At 31.8% G+C, this 23550-nt stretch overlaps 1 protein-coding gene across 1 annotated transcript; it reads right to left on the bottom strand.

The window, feature by feature from the left end:
• Positions 1 to 1075: 1075 nt before the first annotated feature.
• Positions 1076 to 22078, bottom strand: LOC136043328 (ubiquitin carboxyl-terminal hydrolase 15-like). The gene is made up of 5 exons (XM_065728255.1): positions 21929 to 22078; positions 16010 to 16137; positions 13939 to 14060; positions 2970 to 3101; positions 1076 to 1324 (listed from the first exon to the last, which is right to left on the bottom strand). The coding sequence occupies exons 1-5, from the start codon at positions 22000 to 22002 to the stop codon at positions 1076 to 1078; spliced, it is 705 nt and encodes a 234-aa protein (XP_065584327.1). The 5' UTR covers positions 22003 to 22078.
• Positions 22079 to 23550: the final 1472 nt, after the last annotated feature.

The following is a 23550-nucleotide window of genomic DNA, read 5'->3' as shown; positions in this document are numbered from 1 at the left end:
AAAACTGACTGCATGAATCCATTCCAGCTCGGCCTTGGGACATTCAGGAACCCGTAGCTAACCAAAGCTGATCGAGTGAGGCATACGGGTCGTTGACATTTTTGCCAGGGATCTTCTCATATTGCACCCTTTGAAAGCACTGTCTCACTTAACGGTAAGGGTAGATGGGAATTTTTCCTTTTTGGGCTACTTCATCTAATGAACTTAAACTCTCGGAATGGGCGATCGGCTGTTAATGAGAGGAGGCGTGACTGTTGCTAGCAGAGCCATCCCATGGAAAGTGTTTGTTCCGTCCATCGTGCAAACATCGTGATCTGCATTATCAGCTACATGCTGCACAGCATGTGCGGAGGTAACTCCTGCAAGGCTAGATTCATCATGGACTGATGCACAGCGTTTAAATTTCTGGACTTCAGCATAGGTGGAGCAGAATCCATGGCTGTGTAAAGTGTCAATAAGAAATCTGGACTTGAAATGGTGATCCAGTTGGCACTGCTAAGCCTAGTTGCAGTGGACAAATGAGGGCACGCGGGCGAGCTGCTTGAACGATGGAATTGCCAATGGCAAGCACTTTGAAGGAAATATCGGTTCCAACGAATATTTCATCTAAGAACACCATTAGGCTATCAGGTAGAGAGCCTTCCAGCTGTTCTCCAGAAGAAATCTGCTTTGCAGTCATATATGATTCCTTCTGTGCTGGCAGTCCTTTGATATCACTTTGATAATCTTTGCTGCTGCTCTAATAAGCTTGATTTCTCACTCTCTTCGTTATCGGTTTTGTCCAAGTAAAAAAAATTCTGGAGTATCGCTGATGCTTTTTCTTTGAATGTCACCACGTCAGCCTTACCGTCAATAGTTGCAAATACTAGCTGGTCACTGAAATATTCCAGAAGCTTGCACTTCAAGTACTTGTTACAGTACGGTTCAAGGTCTGTTCCATTCAAAAGCTCTCCATTTTAACAACAAGTTCACTGACTGTATACTGTTCTTCGTCATTTCCTTCGAAAAAAGTAGCCAGCTTCAAAAACGCCTGATATCTTTCATTGTGACCTGGCCTCCCCTTTTTGGACGTTTTTTAATCTGGCTCAGTATCTTCGAGTATTCCAAAAAGTTCTTGCGTCGCAAATCTGGCTGGAAGGCTCTTATTTAATCGAAACATAGAAGAACAGGCTGCGTGATAAATGGCGTCAACTGCGTGCAGGTTTGACACTGCACATATTCGGCGGAAAACGTTATTTGACCAATCATCATCACGGCTTTTGCACACTGCCTTTGTACTCTCTTCAAAGTCTTTAGTCCAAACCTTGTACCACTCATGTCTTTTCTGTGGGTAGTGTGGAGATTTATCCTTGTAGTGCAGAAAAAGCAACACTCTTGGAAGTTGAAACTTGGAGTCCGTGATCAGAGTACCACTTTTTCTGCTTCCGTCTTTTCTTGCAAGGTTCGTCGTCTCTCATTCTCAATTTTCGACAGGTATATTTTGTTTGTGAAAGTCTTTCTGCAAGCAACATGGACTTGGTTCCCTGCCTCGACAGAGATGCTGGTACCTCTCGTTTTTGCTAGCTTCATTGATCGCCGTAGCTCCTATTTCTGCCAGTACCGGACGATTCTGAGGTGTCTATTGAACGTTCACAAAGGGGACATAAAACTGCGGTCTCAGCCATCTAAAAAAGAGAACTGGGAATAAGTGAGCTGTCGGTTGAATGTTACAACGAAAACCCTCATTCTGAACCGAAAAATTCGTGCTCCTCTTCGAAAAATACCCCGTGATCGTGTGTCGCTTGATTTTTTTTTTTATTTGATTTTTTTACTTCATACAAAAAAAAACATAAAAAGAATTAAATGATTAAACGTGATGTTTCTGTCTAATAAAAGAGCACAAAAACAATCGTTTCTTAAGAGGGAAACCATCAATAAACTACTTTCTTTTCACGGTTCCTCATCCTCGGATCTGGAAATATCTAAAAAATAGGCGCAAAAAAACGTGAAAAAAAAGGGAATTTCGCAACGGGATGGAGATTTAGATTTTTGATATGTTGTAGAGCTCTCTTTATGACACAATGGTGCAAAAATAATTTCTGTACCAATTTTTTCCTGGTTCGACCATTTTTTTCCGTATCTTTCCCCTACTAGTATGAGAGAACGATGAAAACAATTAACGATGAATTCTATAATTGTTTAGTTCATTCAATTTTTTTTTGCATTGTTTTAATATTTGTGATTTGGTAAAATTTATCATATTTAGTTTACCTATTGTTGCTAAAAAGAGGGATATATTAACAGGATAAGCTTGTTTTTGGTGTTACTTGGTGATTTACATTTGCATTTTTTTTTTCATAGGCAATGTACTTTTGGGGGTGATAACCTGACACGGGGGTGCCATGGATATTCTGTGGTAGCCACAACACTTTGCTGGGTAGAGAATTTAAAGTGGCGAAACCCTATAGGCAAGTGTATTCTCCTGATGAGCCCTTGTGTTGGGTTATTGCCTCTGAATTATTTTGTCTTTATTGTTTCTATTGTTTGGTAAATGACGACTTATACTTATTGACGGACATGACTGCCTGTCCATGGATTATTCTTTATGGTTGATTGTGTATGGCTATTGCTGTTTTGACTATGTGATTGTATGGATGATTAGGGTTAAGGCCTCATTCAAGTGCTGGTCTATATTAGTCACTAATTTAGGAAAACAGTTTTCCTTTTCTCTTCTGTCTCTTTCATGTGTGTTTTTTTTTTATGTGTTTGTGCTGTTGCATTGGTAATTTTCTGTTTTCATGATATATATATATATATATACTATAATATATATATATATATATAATATATATATATATATATATATATATATATATATATATATATATATATATATATATATATATATATATATATATATATTATATATATATATGTGTGTGTGTGTGTGTATATCATTTAGTCATAATTTATTAATAACAAAAACTTACCTTAAGTGGAATTCTACTGAATTCCCGAGTAACAGGTAATTGCTTATTCTTATTATTGATGTGTTCTAACTCAACCTCAATGGGATAGATCTCTAACTGAAGCCACTCCTTATCTTTTCCAACATCGATTACCTAGAACAAAATAATTAGCATGTTTGGTAGAAAACTTACATCACCACAGAATTTTAACTTTGCCAAACCTATTGCATTTCTTTGGGGAAAGGTGGGCGAGGGCTACTCTCAGTAAAGTATTTGGACTGCTAATTACCAAAAGCATACTTGATTGGGTCCAAATATTTAGGGGCAATCGCAAGGCGAGCTTTAGTGCAGCGCTCATATCCCCAAGGGATTTCAAGCGGGGATACGAGTTTTATCGGAGTTTTGTCAAGATATTCACATGCGCTCAGCAAGGAACATGTTACTGGAAGTTAAATCACATCTCTGATTGCAATTACGTATGAAACAAAAACAAGAAAGGATATTATTAAATGAAAAATCAATCAAACAGGTGAGAATTGAGAAAAAAACGAGAATTTTGTCAACCAGTAGCAAACTATGAAAACGAAAACAATCAAATATTTCGACAAGGATCTCCACCAAGTCGTCCTCAGTGCTCAGAAAAAAAACAAAATCTAACCTTTTGAAGTGAACTCTACAAGAAGAGAAAAGACACCAATCGAAAAAACCAGCCATAATAAATGAGACATTCACAAATTGGATTGGACAAACATTCTTTGCTTAGCAATAGATTTTGCCTGCCTGCTGCCTCGATTTTCATTAGGTATGTGGAATGGTTGTCTTAAATTAGAATGGGGGAAAACATTAATTGAATCTTTTAAGATTAAGTTATAATGAACTGATTGCAATTAATAATCTGAGAACCATGGAACTGTGTATTCATCGTCTATTACTATTTCGTGAACATGTTACTGTGAATGTCCCAAATCTGGTTAATGTCGACATTCACTGGTAAATTTCCGAAATTCCTTTTTCTCTGCTTGAATTCAATTAGCTTTGCGAATCAGCTTGTTCAGTCTTATGCAAGCTTTAATGGTAAAAGTTAGATTGGGTTAAACTAGGGTATAAATCTCAAGAATGGGTTAAAAACCTAACCCAGTCTAATCTTTAACCTAACCTGTCACCATCAAACCTTGAATAAAACTGAAAAGTTGAATGACAACGCTAACTAAATCCAATGAGAATAAAAAAGTACTTCGGACATTCACCGATAAATGTCGACATTCACCAATTTCGGACATTCACCTTAAGCAAGGAGCGACCCGACTCAATAGTAACCAAAACTCTAAAAATCGGGAATTTGATACCAATAGATATATCAAATGAATTGGATTTTTTCGATGATTTCAAAGATACAGGCTTCATTAAGTTTAGTCACATCCATCAAAAGCTACGAGTTTGAAAAAATTGCCTAATTTAAAAAAAAACAGAAACACCCCGTAAAAGTCATAGAATCTTAATGAAAATCCCACCATCAGATTCAGGGTATCGGAGAGCTCTACTGTAGAGGTTTCATCTCCTATCTGCAAAACTGTGGAATTTTGTATTTTTTTTTTCCAGAAGAAAGATCACGGATTCGTGTTTATTTGTTTTGTTTTGTTTTTCTCCAAGGGTGATCGTATCAACCCAATATGTCTAGAATATCGCGAGAGGGTTCATTCGAAAGGAGATCCAAAGTTCTAATGCACTTTTTAAGTGACCAAAACATTTGAGGGCAAGTAGGTCCCTTTTTACGCTCATTTTTTTCCAAAAGTCACCCGATCAAAATTTTTAAATAGTCATTTTGTCCAGCCTAGTCGAAAAATCTAATAACTATGTCTTTAAAGATGATTTACCCACCCACCCCACAGTCCCCAGGGGAAGGGCTGCAAGTTATGAAATTTGCACATTGTTTACATATAGTATTGGTTATTGGGAAGTACACAGACGTTTTCAGGGGATTTTTTCTGGTGGAGGGGGTTCACGGAAGGGGGTTAGGTGTGAGGATTTTTCAATGGAGAACGTTTTCATGGGTGAAGGGACATATTCTATGAAGATTTCTAAGCATTATTTAAAAAAAAACAGATATTAAATAAAAAAACAAGTTTTTTTCAACTGAAAGTAAGAAGCAACATTAAAACTTAAAACAAACAGAGATTATTATGCATATGAGGGGGTTCGTCCCTCGTCAACACCTCACTCTCGATGCTAAGTTTATTTAGTACTTTTAAGAGCTTCTTATTGTTTTAGTTGAACTTCCTTGTGTTTCAAGAGTCGTTCTCAAAGAATTGGGACAAAATTGAAGCTTTAGCGTAAAGGTAATCCCCTTCACATATGCCATAATTTGTGTTCGCTTTAAGTTTTAATATCGCTCCTTACTTTCAGCTGAAAAAACTTGTTTTTTCTCTAATGCTATCATGATCCATCCATTTTTTTCTGGAGAGGTGCTCAGCTTTAAGAAAATTACAGAAAAGGGCAGACAAGGCCTTATCTAGGGGGGGGGGTGAACCCCTCCTCCCCGAAATGTTTGTCCGATTCGTAAAAACGTAACAAAAATGAACATAAATAAATTATGATGCGTTTTTACAGTTTTTTTGTGAAACCCCGCCACTCCCAGAAAAAAACTTCTGTAAAACACCCCTCGAAAAAAAAACTTGGATACAACCCAGGGGCACATATGTCAAAACTTAGGGAAACACTGCCTTTATGAATGGACACAAAGCATATGAAAAGGGGTCTTTGGATCCAATATTCAGAAGTCCTACAAAGAAACTGTTCTTAACAAAGAATTTCCAGATCGTACGGACAATCAAAGGGATGATAAAACTATACCCCTTCCCCCACATACACGTATTCCTGGTGGCACAGTAGCAATCTACAAGAGACAATAAAACACATATATATAAAACAAAAACAGAGGAAACAATGTTTGCCAATCTACATTGTTACTTGGATGCAATCCCACGTTTCTTACTAGAATGTAACTACTGCTGCAACCTTGATGGCCTTTTTGGGTAGTTAGAATGAAAAATTGAAAAATAACAAAATTGCCCCTTTCCCCTAGATTATGAAGAATATATCTTTGCCGTAAATTGCGACGAAGACCACACTGCCTTTCCATCCCAAACACCAAAAACAAGAAGATCAATTGGAAATTTCTCAAGACAGAGGAAAGAAATTAGAATCAATATTTCGGCCCTATGTCCAAGGGTCGTCTCAGCAAATCAAAAATATAAAAAAATATAGCTCTAAATTCTAATATTGCATCTGTTTCTTTTGATTCTGCTTTAAGCAGCCATGTTTTTGAAAATCCTAGCCACAAAATACGTTTTGAAAAATCCACCCTTATTACCAATGACCTAGGGCATAAATCAAGTAGTTCGAGAAGCAATTGAAATCAGACTTAAAATTAACAGTAATATTTCCTTCAATAGGGACTTAGGAGAATATTCACTAAACGCTCTATGCACAAATTTATTTAAAAATGATCTTACGAAATACAACGAAAAACAATAGATATATTAACACAGATTCTGTCACAAATAGACCTATGAGAACAGCAGCCAAAAAAGCAAGATTGCCATTAAAAACGTCCTTTTAAATCATTCTCTTTCATTTCAACGAATTGCCTCGTTTCATCACTATTTATTTTTCAGTCCTGGTTGAGCTTCAATGAGGTAAGGATGTAAGGAGGTAAGGACTTGAAAATTTTTCATTTAGTTTTATTGATTTTATCCTGGTGTAAGTTTTTTCTTCTTATATATCTTTGTATTGCTGAGGACGGCCCTTGGACATAGGGCCGAAATATTCATTCTAATTTCTTGGCCGCTTTCTTTAGAAATTCCCTATTGTTCTTCTTGTTTTTGGTGTTCGTGGAACCTTCCTTCCCCCCCCCCCCCCCAACCCCTTACATTACCATGAATTGATGCCACTGCAGTGATGACAGATAGGTGGTAGACTAAGCCTTTTTTGCCATCATTTCTTCCTCTATCCCTTTAAGAAATCTGAAAACTTTTCTAGAATATTTGTATGTAACGCAAATGTTACAAGACTTCAGCTCTAAAGCTGAACATCATTATAAAAATTCAAAATAAACTGAACTGTTAACTATATTTTTAAATTGAATAGTCGTCGAATTTGATATGACATGTACATTGGAAACGTTGGGAACGATAATACTAACGTTCCTTTTATACTTTGCCAGTTTTGACATGCTATTTGATTTCATTCTACTGTCTACAACTTGCATTAAATTTCTGTTTCTCCAATTTCTGTATGTTATATTTTCATTCTTCTTTTTGCCTTCATACTTTTATATCTCTATTCTTTAAATTTTATTCTTTTTAAATCTCTTCAACGCTGCAGTTTTATTCTGGGTTCAAGTAACATCGGTTGTTTTCACAAAACAAACGTCATCTTTTCACAAACATTAAAAACAAGAAGAACAATAGGGGATTCTTTTGCAAGACAATGGGAATCTAATTTGAATGAATATTTCGGCCCTATTTCCAAGGGTCATCCTCGGCAAAACATAAATATATAGAGAAAAACTTACAATAACATACGACCCAATAGAACTAAAATAATTTTTTTTTTAAGTCCCAGCATCCTTACATCAACGAAGTTCAACCAGGACATGGTTTGAGTAGGTTAAATGTCATCTTATCTTATAAAAAATGAATGAAGCACCCATTTGCCCAATAAAAAATATATATTTACTGATGTTCAATATCATCACATGGAAAAAAAAATTAAACCCACGAGTGACCTTGAAAACTATAAAATAAAATGATCCCATCTATGAAAGGCACCAGTAAGAAATTTTCGCACGAGGTCAAGTGCTACCTCAGGAATTTGTTTTTAACCAGGATTTAAATAGGAGCATTTCCCCTTTTCTTTTTTCATACATTTAAAATTAATAACTATTTCAAAGGGGGGGGGAACTGCCATTTCTGCTAAGGTATGACATATGCTTTATTGAGAGCATGATCAATATCTATAATATACTAAAGTATTAAGCGTGAAGAATATCTGTAATATGTATAATACAAACCATGTGTTAGGAAAATATTTCATACTAACTATTTCTCTTTATTACTCAGACTTTTTTTTAAATCTGAGAGGCAAAAATTTTTTAGGATTTTTTTAGGGTGGGGGGGAGTTAACAAAAGAATTTCTTTTTCAGAATGAGGGGGACAACAAAATAAAAAAAAGCACTCCAAAATGTGTTTATATTCATTTTTGCTAGTTTTTTTTATGCGTCACACAATTATTTAGGGGGGGTTCAAACCTCCTAGCCCCCCCCCCCTGGATACGGCCTTGAGCTGAACTTAAGTTATTTTCATGGAAATCGGGTTGAATTGTTTATGTGGAAGTTTACTAAGCGATACATATCTTTAAAAATGAGGATTTCAACTTTTAATACAGAAGAACACCGTGTGCAGTTATGCAGTATTTAGTAGTAGGGAGAACCAAATTCACAAAAATGAAGCGTGGTTGAATAATCAGCGGAAAATCAGCTAAAATCATATGGTCCAACTTTGTGTAACCTTTGTTTATTGTAACATTGTAACATTGTAACAAATATGGTGTAACTTTGCATTGAAGGAATGGTTTGTCTTTGGGAAGATAAATGTTTTAGCGCATTATAAGTGTATAATACATAAGTAAATATTTAAGTAAATGTATATAAGTGAATATTTTAGTGTATTATAAGTGTATAATACATAAGTAATTGTTTAAGTAAATGTGTATAATATGTGCACAAGTAAATGAGTATAAGTAAATGTTTAAGTAAATGTAAATGTGTATAATATGTGTATAAGTAAATGTTTCAGTGTATTATAAGTGTATAATACATAAGTAAATGTTTAAGTAAATGTGTAAATGTGTATAAGTAAATGTGTATAATATGTGCACAAGTAAATGAGTATAAGTAAATGTTTAAGTAAATGTAAATGTGTATAATATGTGTATAAGTAAATGTTTCAGTGTATTATAAGTGTATAATACATAAGTAATTGTTTAAGTAAATGTGTAAATGTGTATAAGTAAATGTGTATAATATGTGCACAAGTAAATGAGTATAAGTAAATGTTTAAGTAAATGTAAATGTGTATAATATGTGTATAAGTAAATGTTTCAGTGTATTATAAGTGTATAATACATAAGTAATTGTTTAAGTAAATGTGTAAATGTGTATAAGTAAATGTTTTAAGTAAATGTAAATGTGTATATATGTGTATAAGTAAATGTTTCAGTGTATTATAAGTGTATAATACATAAGTAATTGTTTAAGTAAATGTGTAAATGTGTATAAGTAAATGTGTATAATATGTGCACAAGTAAATGAGTATAAGTAAATGTTTAAGTAAATGTAAATGTGTATAATATGTGTATAAGTAAATGTTTCAGTGTATTATAAGTGTATAATACATAAGAATTGTTTAAGTAAATGTGTAAATGAGTATAAGTAAATGTTTAAGTAAATGTAAATGTGTATAATATGTGTATAAGTAAATGTTTCAGTGTATTATAAGTGTATAATACATAAGTAATTGTTTAAGTAAATGTGTAAATGTGTATAAGTAAATGTGTATAATATGTGCACAAGTAAATGAGTATAAGTAAATGTTTAAGTAAATGTAAATGTGTATAATATGTGTATAAGTAAATGTTTCAGTGTATTATAAGTGTATAATACATAAGTAATTGTTTAAGTAAATGTGTAAATGTGTATAAGTAAATGTGTATAATATGTGCACAAGTAAATGAGTATAAGTAAATGTTTAAGTAAATGTAAATGTGTATAATATGTGTATAAGTAATGTTTCAGTGTATTATAAGTGTATAATACATAAGTAAATGTTTAAGTAAATGTGTATAAGTAAATGTGTATAATATGTGCACAAGTAAATGAGTATAAGTAAATGTTTAAGTAAATGTAAATGTGTATAATATGTGTATAAGTAAATGTTTCAGTGTATTATAAGTGTATAATACATAAGTAATTGTTTAAGTAAATGTGTAAATGTGTATAAGTAAATGTGTATAATATGTGCACAAGTAAATGAGTATAAGTAAATGTTTAAGTAAATGTAAATGTGTATAATATGTGTATAAGTAAATGTTTCAGTGTATTATAAGTGTATAATACATAAGTAATTGTTTAAGTAAATGTGTAAATGAGTATAAGTAAATGTTTAAGTAAATGTAAATGTGTATAATATGTGTATAAGTAAATGTTTCAGTGTATTATAAGTGTATAATACATAAGTAATTGTTTAAGTAAATGTGTAAATGTGTATAAGTAAATGTGTATAATATGTGCACAAGTAAATGAGTATAAGTAAATGTTTAAGTAAATGTAAATGTGTATAATATGTGTATAAGTAATTGTTTCAGTGTATTATAAGTGTATAATACATAAGTAATTGTTTAAGTAAATGTGTAAATGTGTATAAGTAAATGTGTATAATATGTGCACAAGTAAATGAGTATAAGTAAATGTTTAAGTAAATGTAAATGTGTATAATATGTGTATAAGTAAATGTTTCAGTGTATTATAAGTGTATAATACATAAGTAATTGTTTAAGTAAATGTGTAAATGTGTATAAGTAAATGTGTATAATATGTGCACAAGTAAATGAGTATAAGTAAATGTTTAAGTAAATGTAAATGTGTATAATATGTGTATAAGTAAATGTTTCAGTGTATTATAAGTGTATAATACATAAGTAATTGTTTAAGTAAATGTGTAAATGTGTATAAGTAAATGTGTATAATATGTGCACAAGTAAATGAGTATAAGTAAATGTTTAAGTAAATGTAAATGTGTATAATATGTGTATAAGTAAATGTTTCAGTGTATTATAAGTGTATAATACATAAGTAATTGTTTAAGTAAATGTGTAAATGTGTATAAGTAAATGTGTATAATATGTGCACAAGTAAATGAGTATAAGTAAATGTTTAAGTAAATGTAAATGTGTATAATATGTGTATAAGTAAATGTTTCAGTGTATTATAAGTGTATAATACATAAGTAATTGTTTAAGTAAATGTGTAAATGTGTATAAGTAAATGTAAATGTGTATAATATGTGTATAAGTAAATGTTTCAGTGTATTATAAGTGTATAATACATAAGTAATTGTTTAAGTAAATGTGTAAATGTGTATAAGTAAATGTGTATAATATGTGCACAAGTAAATGAGTATAAGTAAATGTTTAAGTAAATGTAAATGTGTATAATATGTGTATAAGTAAATGTTTCAGTGTATTATAAGTGTATAATACATAAATAAATGTTTAAGTAAATGTGTAATTGTGCATAAGTAAATGTGTAACTGTAGATGTGTATAATATGTGTATAAGTAAATGTTTCAGTGTATTATAAGTGTATAATACATAAGTAAATGTTTAAGTAAATGTGTAATTGTGCATAAGTAAATGTGTAACTGTAGATGTGTATAATATGTGTATAAGTAAATGTTTCAGTGTATTATAAGTGTATAATACATAAGTAATTGTTTAAGTAAATGTGTAAATGTGTATAAGTAAATGTGTATAATATGTGCACAAGTAAATGAGTATAAGTAAATGTTTAAGTAAATGTAAATGTGTATAATATGTGTATAAGTAAATGTTTCAGTGTATTATAAGTGTATAATACATAAGTAATTGTTTAAGTAAATGTGTAAATGTGTATAAGTAAATGTGTATAATATGTGCACAAGTAAATGAGTATAAGTAAATGTTTAAGTAAATGTAAATGTGTATAATATGTGTATAAGTAAATGTTTCAGTGTATTATAAGTGTATAATACATAAGTAATTGTTTAAGTAAATGTGTAAATGTGTATAAGTAAATGTGTATAATATGTGCACAAGTAAATGAGTATAAGTAAATGTTTAAGTAAATGTAAATGTGTATAATATGTGTATAAGTAAATGTTTCAGTGTATTATAAGTGTATAATACATAAGTAATTGTTTAAGTAAATGTGTAAATGTGTATAAGTAAATGTGTATAATATGTGCACAAGTAAATGAGTATAAGTAAATGTTTAAGTAAATGTAAATGTGTATAATATGTGTATAAGTAAATGTTTCAGTGTATTATAAGTGTATAATACATAAGTAATTGTTTAAGTAAATGTGTAAATGTGTATAAGTAAATGTGTATAATATGTGCACAAGTAAATGAGTATAAGTAAATGTTTAAGTAAATGTAAATGTGTATAATATGTGTATAAGTAAATGTTTCAGTGTATTATAAGTGTATAATACATAAGTAAATGTTTAAGTAAATGTGTAATTGTGCATAAGTAAATGTGTAACTGTAGATGTGTATAATATGTGTATAAGTAAATGTTTTAGTGTATTATAAGTGTATAATACATAAGTAAATGTTTAAGTAAATGTGTAATTGTGCATAAGTAAATGTGTAACTGTAGATGTGTATAATATGTGTATAAGTAAATGTTTTAGTGTATTATAAGTGTATAATACATAAGTAAGTGTTTAAGTAAATGTGTATAAGTAAATGTACAAATGAAAATGTGTATAATATCTGCATAAGTAAATGAGTATAAGTAAATGTTTAAGTGTATTAAAAATGTTTTAAATTTGAAAAATGAAAAGTGTTATCGAATCCAATCCATTAGTTTTCCTTATTTATTTTCATGGTTTAACATGAAAAAACTTACAAAAAATGTGGTAGTGTCCTAAAGCTTCGTAAATTCTTAACAACCAAAAGAAACATCTTAGAAAATTCCTGTTTTCGGACATGAATAGACCTAAAATGGATCCAGGGACATAAGATATTTTTTATTCTGATGTTCTTGGTACTTTAAAGCTTATAATAATGGTATTATATCGGTGAAATAACGGTATAAAATGGTGTCAATGGTATACGCAAAAAAAGGGTGTAAACTGTATAATAACAATAAAGATTTTTTGAATCGGTCAGTATACTTTACATTCCTAACCAAGAAAAAAAAACAATGAACTAGTTAGGTATTTTCGAATATCCCATTGCGTTTCTATGACGTACAAATAAAAATTAAATAGGGATAAATCCTTTTATTAGACAGTCAAAACAGTTATAAAATCGCTGGATATTTTAATGACATACGTAGCAATCGTCATCACTGTGAGTCAGAGTAACAATTAGTTATTTTTGTCTTTTCCAAGAAAGCTGACATTTTTTCATGTCCATGTAACCTCTGTGAAATTCTGAATGATTAAATCCAGTCTTATTTACATCAAATATCCAATTATTCATCTCATTTTATCAAAGTATTAATTCATTCTTTAAATAGAAACTGCTTGAATTATGCAAGATTAAGACACGTGTGCTTAAGATTTTCTTTTTTTTTTAGTAATGACCCCTAGAAAAGTTTCACTTCATAAAATTTTAAATTGCAAATAGTTAAAATGTCATAATGACATATCAGAAGTTACTTCAGCTGGAAAGAGCCCGTGACAAAACAGCTATATGCCTACAGCTGCATGTGTGTACACAGGAAAGAGTTCAAGGGGACATACCCCCCATCCTTTATGAAATCTCAAGATTCTTAAAACAGTTTCTCATGTAGGCTTTTCCCCCATTTTCTCAAAGTTTAGATGCCTCCGCCCATACCATGAACCAAATTTCTACATGATTGGCTCTAAATTAGAAACAGAACTCTGATACTCAAAATTACTTCAAAGTTTCCAATCGAGGCATATCCAGGGGAAGAGGTCACTAAGTTTGAACCAACCTCCCCCTAAAAAATTTTTATCATTTGTAAGAAAAGGTGGCAAAATACATATAAACAAATTTTTGCTGTGTTTTGTAATTTTTTTTATGTACCCCACTAAACGAAATACCCCCCCCCTGCCAACAAAATCCTATAAACTCCCTTGTGTCCAATATAGAAATCATTAAAAAGAGAATTTGATAAGATATTGAGATCTTTTTCACTAACCTGTCTAGAAATGGGCTCTTGCTTTGGCATTCGTCCAAATGTTTGATTGAAATAATTCCACACAGATTCAGGGACTACTTCATAGTCTTCCTTCTCAGATAGTTTTGGCTTCAGATTGCCAGCTAAAAAGAGAAAACATCTTAAAAAAAAAAAAAAATGTGGGTATCAAAACTTTAATTTAAAAACACATTTTAATGAAACAACACAGAGGAAATAGTAAAAACATCAAAGTTTATAGGGACTACTATCACTTAGGAATCTGCTTTATCAGTCTGATGGCTAAAAAAAGGAAACATCTTAAAACACAAAAAAATGTGGCTATCAAAACCTTGAGAAAATTCAAAAACACACTATAATGAAACAACACAGAGGAAATTGTAAAAACATCAGAATTTCAGGGAGGACTACTAGCACTTATGATTTTACATGATTGTACTTGATTAGTCTGACTGCTAAAAAGAGGAAACATCTTAAAACACAGAGAATCCTGACTACAGAAATTTAGAAAACTTACAAGCTTGTATGATTGAGAAAGGGATTGAGAATCTGAAATATTTTTACAGGACTTGATTAATGCATAATTTTAATTGATAGAAAAATGAAATTATTGATGAATGCTAAAAATGCATCAGCACTTGGAAGATTCAAACCTTAGGGTAGCATGACAAAATAATTAGTAACAAATACTTTCCTAAGACGTTTATTTCTTAAAGATTAAAAGGACAAAAAAAAAAATTAAGTACCAAGTACCATTTTAAAGCAGCACAATAATGCATAACGAAAACTTCAAGCAATAAAATCCAAGGTTTATTAAATTGAGTTAATAAATTGAGTGTTTTATTACAGTGATTAATAAAACCAATTATAATTACCACAATGGTCATTACAATGAATAAAACATTGCATAAAGAACTTAAAATACCTCGCAATGGAAATTAATAGCTGATTAACTGTGTCTCTTTAAGAGTTCTATGTTTTGAAAAATAATTTTCTTTACAATGAAAAGTCAGCCAATTTGCAAAAAACTAACATGAAAATTTTAACAATTTTCAACTTCCTGGCACACTCAATAAGGCTGTCCTTTTAAATGTTGTGTGTACTAGCCCTTAGAGATAGCCATAATTAAAAGTAGGATTAAGATTTACAACAGGAAAATGACTTTGTGCACTAGAGGTATCTAACACCACTCAACTGCTGCTATTAATATTCAACTTAATCAAATTTGAATTTATGTTCAATAAATAATCAATTTGATAAAAATTTGACTTAAACTAAAATATTTAGGGGTAACTTGAAATTTACATTGAAATTGAAAGAAAACTTCACATCAACGGTGGGCTATAATTGAACAGCAAGAAAACGAGGTGCTTATGAACTCAAATGACTCAGGAAAATAAGAGCTTTAAATGTACTTTATAGGTTCCAGATCTCCTCTCCCCTCCCTCTTCTAATACCCCACTCAAATACTACCATTAATCTTTCGGTTATAACTGTTGTCATGGACAACACAGTTGCACTGACTTAGTAAAGAGCAATGGGTTTTCCATGCATCATTTTTTCTGTCACTTTATATTGAGGGGTCATTTTAAACTTGTGGGAGGGGTGGTTCCAGTACCCTAATGGACTAAAAGTCATTGGAGAGCAACTAGGGCCCTCTGCTGTCCATTTTCTTTCTTAGCACTCCAGTAGTCCCAGGGCATTTGATCAAAATTTTAAGATAGCTATTTTTCTCAAATCAGTCAAAAGGTCCAATAGTTGTGCTTTTGGGGATGACATAACCCACAGCCATGTGGGCCTAAATTAGGCAAATTGCCCATGGTGAATGGATAATTTTTATCCCAAAAAAAGGCAGACATATTTGGTCTTGGCAGTCCAATTGGATTGCCTGATTTGGTCAAATAAAGTCTCTACTGGTGGGGCATTAGCTCCAATTTTGGGGTTTACTGTCATCCTAGTATACAATAGGTGGTTGATTCAAGTCCCACTGATGTGATATTTTTCTATCAAATTTTTATTAGTTCTTGTTGATCAGTAGTAAATATATAAAAGATAACAAATAAAAATATAATACATTTTCCAAGAATACTGCTGTTATCAAAAGGTCCTGGGTTATATATCTCCTGGGTGTCAGACTCATCTTGCCCATCAAGGTTAACATATTTTTTCCATTGATCAAACCACTTCCTATCAACAAGATACCTGAAATTACAAAATTTAAATTAGCCATAAAGAATAATTGATATTAATCAGTTATAGGTGCAAGTAGCCCAAGTTTTAGGAGAAGGAGGGTAGCAGAAGATTTTCTCATGTGCTAAAAACCACCCAAATTTATGTTTAAAGCCCTAAATTGTCCATGTTGTCATTTCTAAATTCTCTATATACCCAAGCTAATCCTGGACCACTTTGCCCAAAAATATAACTTATGCCCAACATATGCTGTTATTTCTAAAAATATAGCCCAATCTTTAGCAGTCTATCACCCTTTGGCCTACTGGTAAATCTCTTCCTTTAAAAGATCTAAATAATTTAACATTTTTGTTAAGTTTTATGGAAGAGTTTTCCAGAACTGGGTTGAGTTTTTAACAGAAGAATTGGATATTATCCATCCAACTTTTTATCAACTAGATACCTGAAATTACAAAAAATTTAATTAGCCATAAAGAATAATTGATAGTAATCAGTTATAGGCGCAAGTATCCCAAATTTTATGGGGAAGAGTGTAGCAGAAGATTTTCCTATATGCTAGAGACCACCCAAATGTATATTTAAAGCCCTAAATTGTCTATATTGTCATTTCTAAATTCTCTATATACCCAAGCTAATCCTGGACCACTTTGCCCAAAAATATAACTTATGCCCAACATATGCTGTTATTTCTAAAAAATATAGCCCAATCTTTAGCAGTCTATCACCCTTTGGCCAACAGGTAAATCTCTTCCTTCAAATATCTAAATAATATAAAATTTCTGTTAAGTTTTATGGAAGAGTCTATCACCCTTTGGCCAACAGGTAAATCTCTTCCTTCAAATACCTAAATAATATAAAATTTCTGTTAAGTTTTATGGAAGAGTTTTCCAGAAACTGGGTTGAGTTTTTAACAGAAGAATTGGATATTATCCAACTTTTTATCAACTAGATACCTGAAATTACAAAAAATTTGATTAGCCATAAAGAACAATTGATAGTAATCAGTTATAGGTCCAAGTATCCCAAATTTTAGGGTGAAGAGTGTAGCAGAAGATTTTCCTATATGCTAGAGACAACCCAAATGTATATTCAAAGCCCTAAATTGTCCATATTGTCATTTCTATATTCCATATATACCCAAGCTAATCCTGGACAACTTTGACCACAAATATAACTTATGCCCAACATATGTTGTTATTTCTAAAAATATAGCCCAGTCTTTGGCAGTCTATAACCCTTTGGCCGGCTGGTAAATCTCTTCCTTCAAAGATCTAAATAATTTAAAATTTTTGCTAAGTTTTATGGAAGAGTTTTCCTGAACTGGGTTGAGTTTTTAACAGAAGAATTGGATATTATCCAACTTTTTATCAACTAGATACCTGAAATTACAAAAAATTTAATTAGCCATAAAGAATAATTGATAATAATCAGTTATAGGTGCAAGTATCACAAATTTTAGGGGAAGAGTGTAGCAGAAGATTTTCCTATATGCTAGAGACCACCCAAATGTATATTTAAAGCCTTAAATTGTCCATATTGTCATTTCTATATTCCATATACACCCAAGCTAATCCTGGACAACTTTGACCACAAATATAGCTTATGCCCAACATATGTCATTATTTCTAAAAATATAGCCCAGTCTTTGGCAGTCTATAACCCTTTGGTCGGCTGGTAAATCTCTTCCTTCAAAGATCTAAATAATTTAAAATTTTTGGTAAGTTTTATGGAAGAGTTTTCCAGAACTGGGATGAGTTTTTAACAGAAGAATTCAATATTATCCAACTTTTTATCAACTAGATACCTGAAATTACAAAAATTTAAATTAGCCACAAAGAATAATTGAATCAGTCATAGGTGTAAGTAGCATAAATTTTAGGGGAAGGAGGGTAGCGGAAAATTTTCCTATGTGCTAGAAACCACCCAAAGGTATGTTTAAATCCCTAAATTGTCCATATTGTCATTTCTATATTCCCTATATACACAAGCTAATCCTGGACAACTTTGTCATAAAATATAACTTATGCCCAGCATATGTTGTTATTTCTAAAAATATAGCCCAATCTTTGGCAGTCTATCACCTTTTGGCCTACTGGTAAATCTCATCCTTCAAAAGATCTAAATAATTTATATTTTTGTTAAGTTTTATAGAAGAGTTTTCCAGAACTGGGTTGAGTTTTTAACAGAAGAATTGGATCTTTGGTATTACAGTTTCCAGACTAAACCATATTAGGCTCAATTACAGTGGAACCCATCAAACAGAATATAACTTTACTAAAAAATACCCTAAATGCTAGTGATAGATTCCTATGCTATGCCCATGTACTAATAATTTTATTCTATGTCAATTGCCATGTAACTGTTGCATAAACACTTTACTAGTAATTGCAAAACTATGCAATTGCATTGCCTGAAAAATTGCATGACAACAGATTTTCCCACCTTAGAATATATTAAAAATGAATAAATCAATTAGCTCAAGCATGTAACCTTTCTCTGCAATATAAACATGCTATGCAATTCTTGCTTACTAAGTCACTTTCTGTGACCTAGGAAAGCCCCTTGATAATAAATTTCTCTAATGCCTGGCCTGTAAAGGTTGATGATCTAGAATTTCCTTGATTGTAAGTACCTGCAAACCAAATGGCAAGTTAATCCAGATACTTTAGTGCAGTTGCAACTTCAATTGAAGTTGCAACTTCAATTTGATGCATGTCTCTAAAAATCCATTGCTCCAAACTTAAATATATTTCATGGAGGTCTGAGCACTTTAGTGCAAAGATCAGGGAAGAGGAGTATGGTTCTGAAAATATCTCATTGGCCAAACATACATACAACATAACTTACAAGTCAATTGATTAAAAAAGCCTGGACTTTCTACCTTTCTGCAGAAGGTTTCTGGTGGTGGGATGTGATCTTGAAGAGGCCACAGGCCCACTCTGTGCCTCTAATCATAGAGATTGAAAACTACTACATATTTACTATTTAAACAAGGCACTACATGCCCAATTCTCTGCTAAAAAGTAATTTTTTCAATTCAATTTATTAATATAATATACATAACAAATAAAATACACTGGGTCACCATAGAGAGACAGAGCTTGTGATTGTCTCTATCTATATAATCTGTATCTATGTCTCTATATATAAGCAGAAGGGACAGAGGGGTGCTGAAACAGCTTACTTTTTTCCTCCAATCACATATATTAAAGCTTATTAGATAATAAGGTCTGAAATTCTGCCAAACAATATTACATTATACACTGAGTGTGTGTGTGTGTGTGGGGGTGGGGGGTTAGGTCAAGGTCTCACTTTACACACCATTAAAATTACTCAAAAGGGGAAACACAATTTTACTCTAATCAAGGTTCAACATGCCTACCTTTCTGCAACAAAATTGGTGGAGAGGGTGTTGAAAGGGTTAAAGACCCACTTTGATAACCTGCAAAAATCAAGTAATTTTTTGAAGTGGAACCCTAATTTCCTCAAGTGTACTCATTCTTAAGTAGGAAATATTTTCATTACATTTCAATTTTAAGAATAAATTAAGTCCAAGAAATTGTGCCAAGTTCACAAATGGAATGGAAGCATTCTTTACCTGAAATGATGGAAAGGGAATAGGGTTTTACCTTCTAAAAACAATTATGATAGCTTTGGTTATTGCCAAAGGGACTCCAACACAAATCAGAAAAAGTAGATTAATATCCTTTTAGACATGATTGAATAAACCATTATAATCTTTTCCAGATTTCTAAATAATGAGTTCAACAACAAACAAAACAATGCGTTGAGGACAATCAAAAGCATAGAGGGTAAATAGGAGGGGGCTAAGGATAGTCTCAAGAGGTGTACCTCTTGTTTACAAATTGCCATAAATTAATTCATGTATAAGTTTGTAAAATAGGAAAAAGCAGTAAAGGTCTTGAATTGTGGAAGAATACAATGTATATGATAGAACAAAAACAGACATTATTAAATCTTAATTTTGTTGGGTGAACTGTCAAAAATGAAAAAAAAAGCAATAAAAATGAACATGGCCTAATATTAGCAATCAAAAAATGTCTTTTTTTCTACCAAAACTCCTTTTGGAGAGCCACTATTCTAAACCTTCATCAAGAAAGCTAATCATCTAAAATTTTACAATACAGGTGTTATAACTTGCCTTAATTACCTTAAATCATAGCTTGGAGTGAAATAAGGACTTTTTATCCTGTTGAATCACTCCTTGTGATGACAGTTGTATACATGGTTGATTAGATTCTGGTGCATTTGAGTCAAATCCCCATGGTTTGTCACTCTACTCAGCATCCAGATGGCATTTGAATACATCTGTTGATTCAGCAGAAACAGTGTTCTCCTTGAGGTTCACAATCTGGTTCAAGAAGAAGCTGCACCTTGCTCTAGTCCTAGCATGAAGTTTGCAGATTTGTTTAACTTAGCCATATAAGCTTTTAAAACACAGCTTATGTAAGGCCTTGTTCAATTTACTTTACTAGTAAGTATATTTACTAACTAATAAGTAGATTTTGTTATTTTTGGTAATTAAAAGTTAAACTTGAGTATTTTTTTACAGCTGAATTCTTAGCTCACTAAAAAGTTGGTTAAAAAACCTGAGATTTTTTGTTCTTGAGACATCATTTCTGACAAGAAATTAGAACTTGACAGTTTAAAGTTCAACAACAGAGATGCAATGTTTTAGCTAATAATTCCCAAGGGCAGGTAAAAGGCTTACCTCTTACAAAATATAATGATCCATTCCATAGATTGAAGTTTCCCAGATTGAATGATGCAGCTGCTTATTATAATTGCTCACTCAGAGGCTGAATTTTTAGTAAGCCTACCTGATTTTACTTTACTTTTTAAATTTACAAGAAATGTAAATTTTTCATATAATGGGTGATTTCTTGTGAGTCTAAAGGATTCTAGCTTACTTTAATGTTTTGACTGTTTTATATCTCACCTTCCTGAACATGATGGTTTATTCCTAATTTCTTGTAGCCTACAGCTCATATTATAGTGACTTTGAATTTTCTTTCAAACTTTCCATGCTATTTGTAAAATCCTGGTGAACTTTCTCAGTTTACTTAATGGCAATCAGCTAACTAAAAGAAAAATAACTAGAATTGTTGGTAAATATTAAGAAGTCCACTTAGGCTAAACAACCTAGGCCTACTTATAAAGGGAACAAACCACATGATGCCTTTATTTATACCCTTTACAAATATAATATTTTTGTCCCATATTAAATTTTAAGCTTACCTAACCTTACCTAAACATAGCCTTTGGCCAATAGGCCTATTTCATATGCATTTCTTGGTTCTTGATTTTGTTATAATTAATTTATTAAACTGGTTTTAACAACAGTGACAGTAACAGAGGTATATAAGGTGTGCCTAAAATAAGAGATAAAGTTAGGCTATAATCTTTGAGGATCTGTAAAGGGTTTTAAACTGAATTTGCAGCAAATGATTATTATATTCAGAAAGAGCATAAAAAGGCACCAATTGGAATTTATACTTTATTTGTAGGTCAGTTATGTGGACTGTTCAATATTTAGGCAACCAAATTGTTTATTAATTAAGCTTTGAAAATCAAATGTAATCCTACTTGTCTGTGTCTAGCTTAATGCAGGATTAATACTCATTCCAAGAGATCTCACCTACTTCAACAGCTTTTTAATTTAGCCAAACCCCACTGAACTACTATTTTAGACATCCTTGTTATGCCCTACTTGGCACAGATCCAAAATGTTAGATGACAGCTATGACATGCAAAAGACCCACAGAAAAAAGGTGTAACTGACCATTTTTCTCCTTTGACTAAAGGTTTATTCAGCTGCTGCTTTATATCCGCAATTTTTGACCTTGTCATTGCCATTTCGTGAATTTTATCAATTTCAATGTCAATATTATGAATCTATTTCTTCTCAAATAAGATTGAATATCAATTAGTGGATAAATTATTTGAATAGATGACTCTTCAGTTTTAGTTAAAGTTGGGAAAATTAATAGGCAGCGTTTTTATCTTAAAGCGCACACCAAGTTAAAATAATCCTTGTTTTTACTCCTAATACACATGAAAATCGAAATTTTTGCTAAAACGGTAGCAGGAGGGTGTCTACACATAACGTAGAGTCCTTGAATAGTCTGAAACTATGTAAATTTTTATTGTGACTGAGTTCCAACCACGAATTAACCGTTTTCAAAAAAGAAAATGAGAATTGATTAGTTTGTAAAGAATTTGATCGTGAAGTAAGTGTGTGTCAAAAAAGTAGATTTGGCCAGTCAAAAAGGGATTCCGACCAATTTTAGCTTTTAAGTTTTTATATAGCACAAGAAACCAATTAATTCTCACTTATTTTATTTTAAAAACTTCCCATTCGGAAGGGACAAAACAAAAAAAGAAGTAGCATAATTATTTTTTTGTGTTATATTCATTCAAATACTTATTTACTACACTATTAATTTTTATTTTTTCCATATTATATTATTATAGCAGTTTTGTAATATAATTATAAAAAAAATTCTATTAGATAACTTCTATTAGATGGTTGTTTTAAAAGTTTTTTTTCCGTTTTAATGACTTTAGTTTTTGTAGCTCTATGCCGCATTAAATGTTTAATATACTGTGTCGTCATATTAAACAATAAAGAATCTTGAATTTTACACAATGATACTGTTAATTTTTTTCTACTTTAAATTCTTTGACTCTTTTCAGTTTCTCATCATATATTTGATAGGTTTTGATTGTAAGTGTTATCATTTGTTTTTTCTTTATATTATATTGTAGCGTACTCCTCATTTTTTGAGGGAAATAAAGAAAATAAATAAATAGTATCTTTCACCAATTTATGGCCAATTTTTTTTAAGAATTAAAATTGAACCAAAGCGCTGCCAAAGCAACCCGGAGGAATGATCAGGCGTTTGGTAGCCGATGGCTTATAAAATTTTGTTCCAGAGATTTTAGTCTTGAATATTAGCCCTAAGCGGTCGACCTAAAGTAATTCAAGACGAAGACTGGAGGAACCTGGTCAAAATTTATCCATAACAAACGGTTTGTCGGGTGGCAAAAGAGCTAGGCATCGGCTTCTACGTGCTTTTTGATAGTTCAAAGCGTTGCATAAAGGTCAAAGGCTTGAAAACTGGATGCCCCTCAATTTGAATGACCAACACAAATAGTCGCGTTTTGAAAACTGCTTTTTTTGCTTTTTCGCAACGGAAACTATCCTTTTTTTTTTTTATCAGATCGTCACATGGATGGAAAATGGATCCTTCACGACAGCAGGAGGCTTTCATGAGAGTGGTTGGACCTAGGCACTTCCCAAAGTCTAATACTCACTAAAAAACTATTGTTATTATGTGGTAGTCAACTGCTGGTGTGTATAACTGAAAAATTTTGAAGAAATCGACAAAATATACCGAAGAT

This window comes from Artemia franciscana, unplaced genomic scaffold, assembly GCF_032884065.1.
Source record: "Artemia franciscana unplaced genomic scaffold, ASM3288406v1 Scaffold_4545, whole genome shotgun sequence".
In the NCBI taxonomy this organism is placed as follows: domain Eukaryota; kingdom Metazoa; phylum Arthropoda; class Branchiopoda; order Anostraca; family Artemiidae; genus Artemia; species Artemia franciscana.
This window is presented reverse-complemented; position numbering and strand designations above follow the sequence as displayed.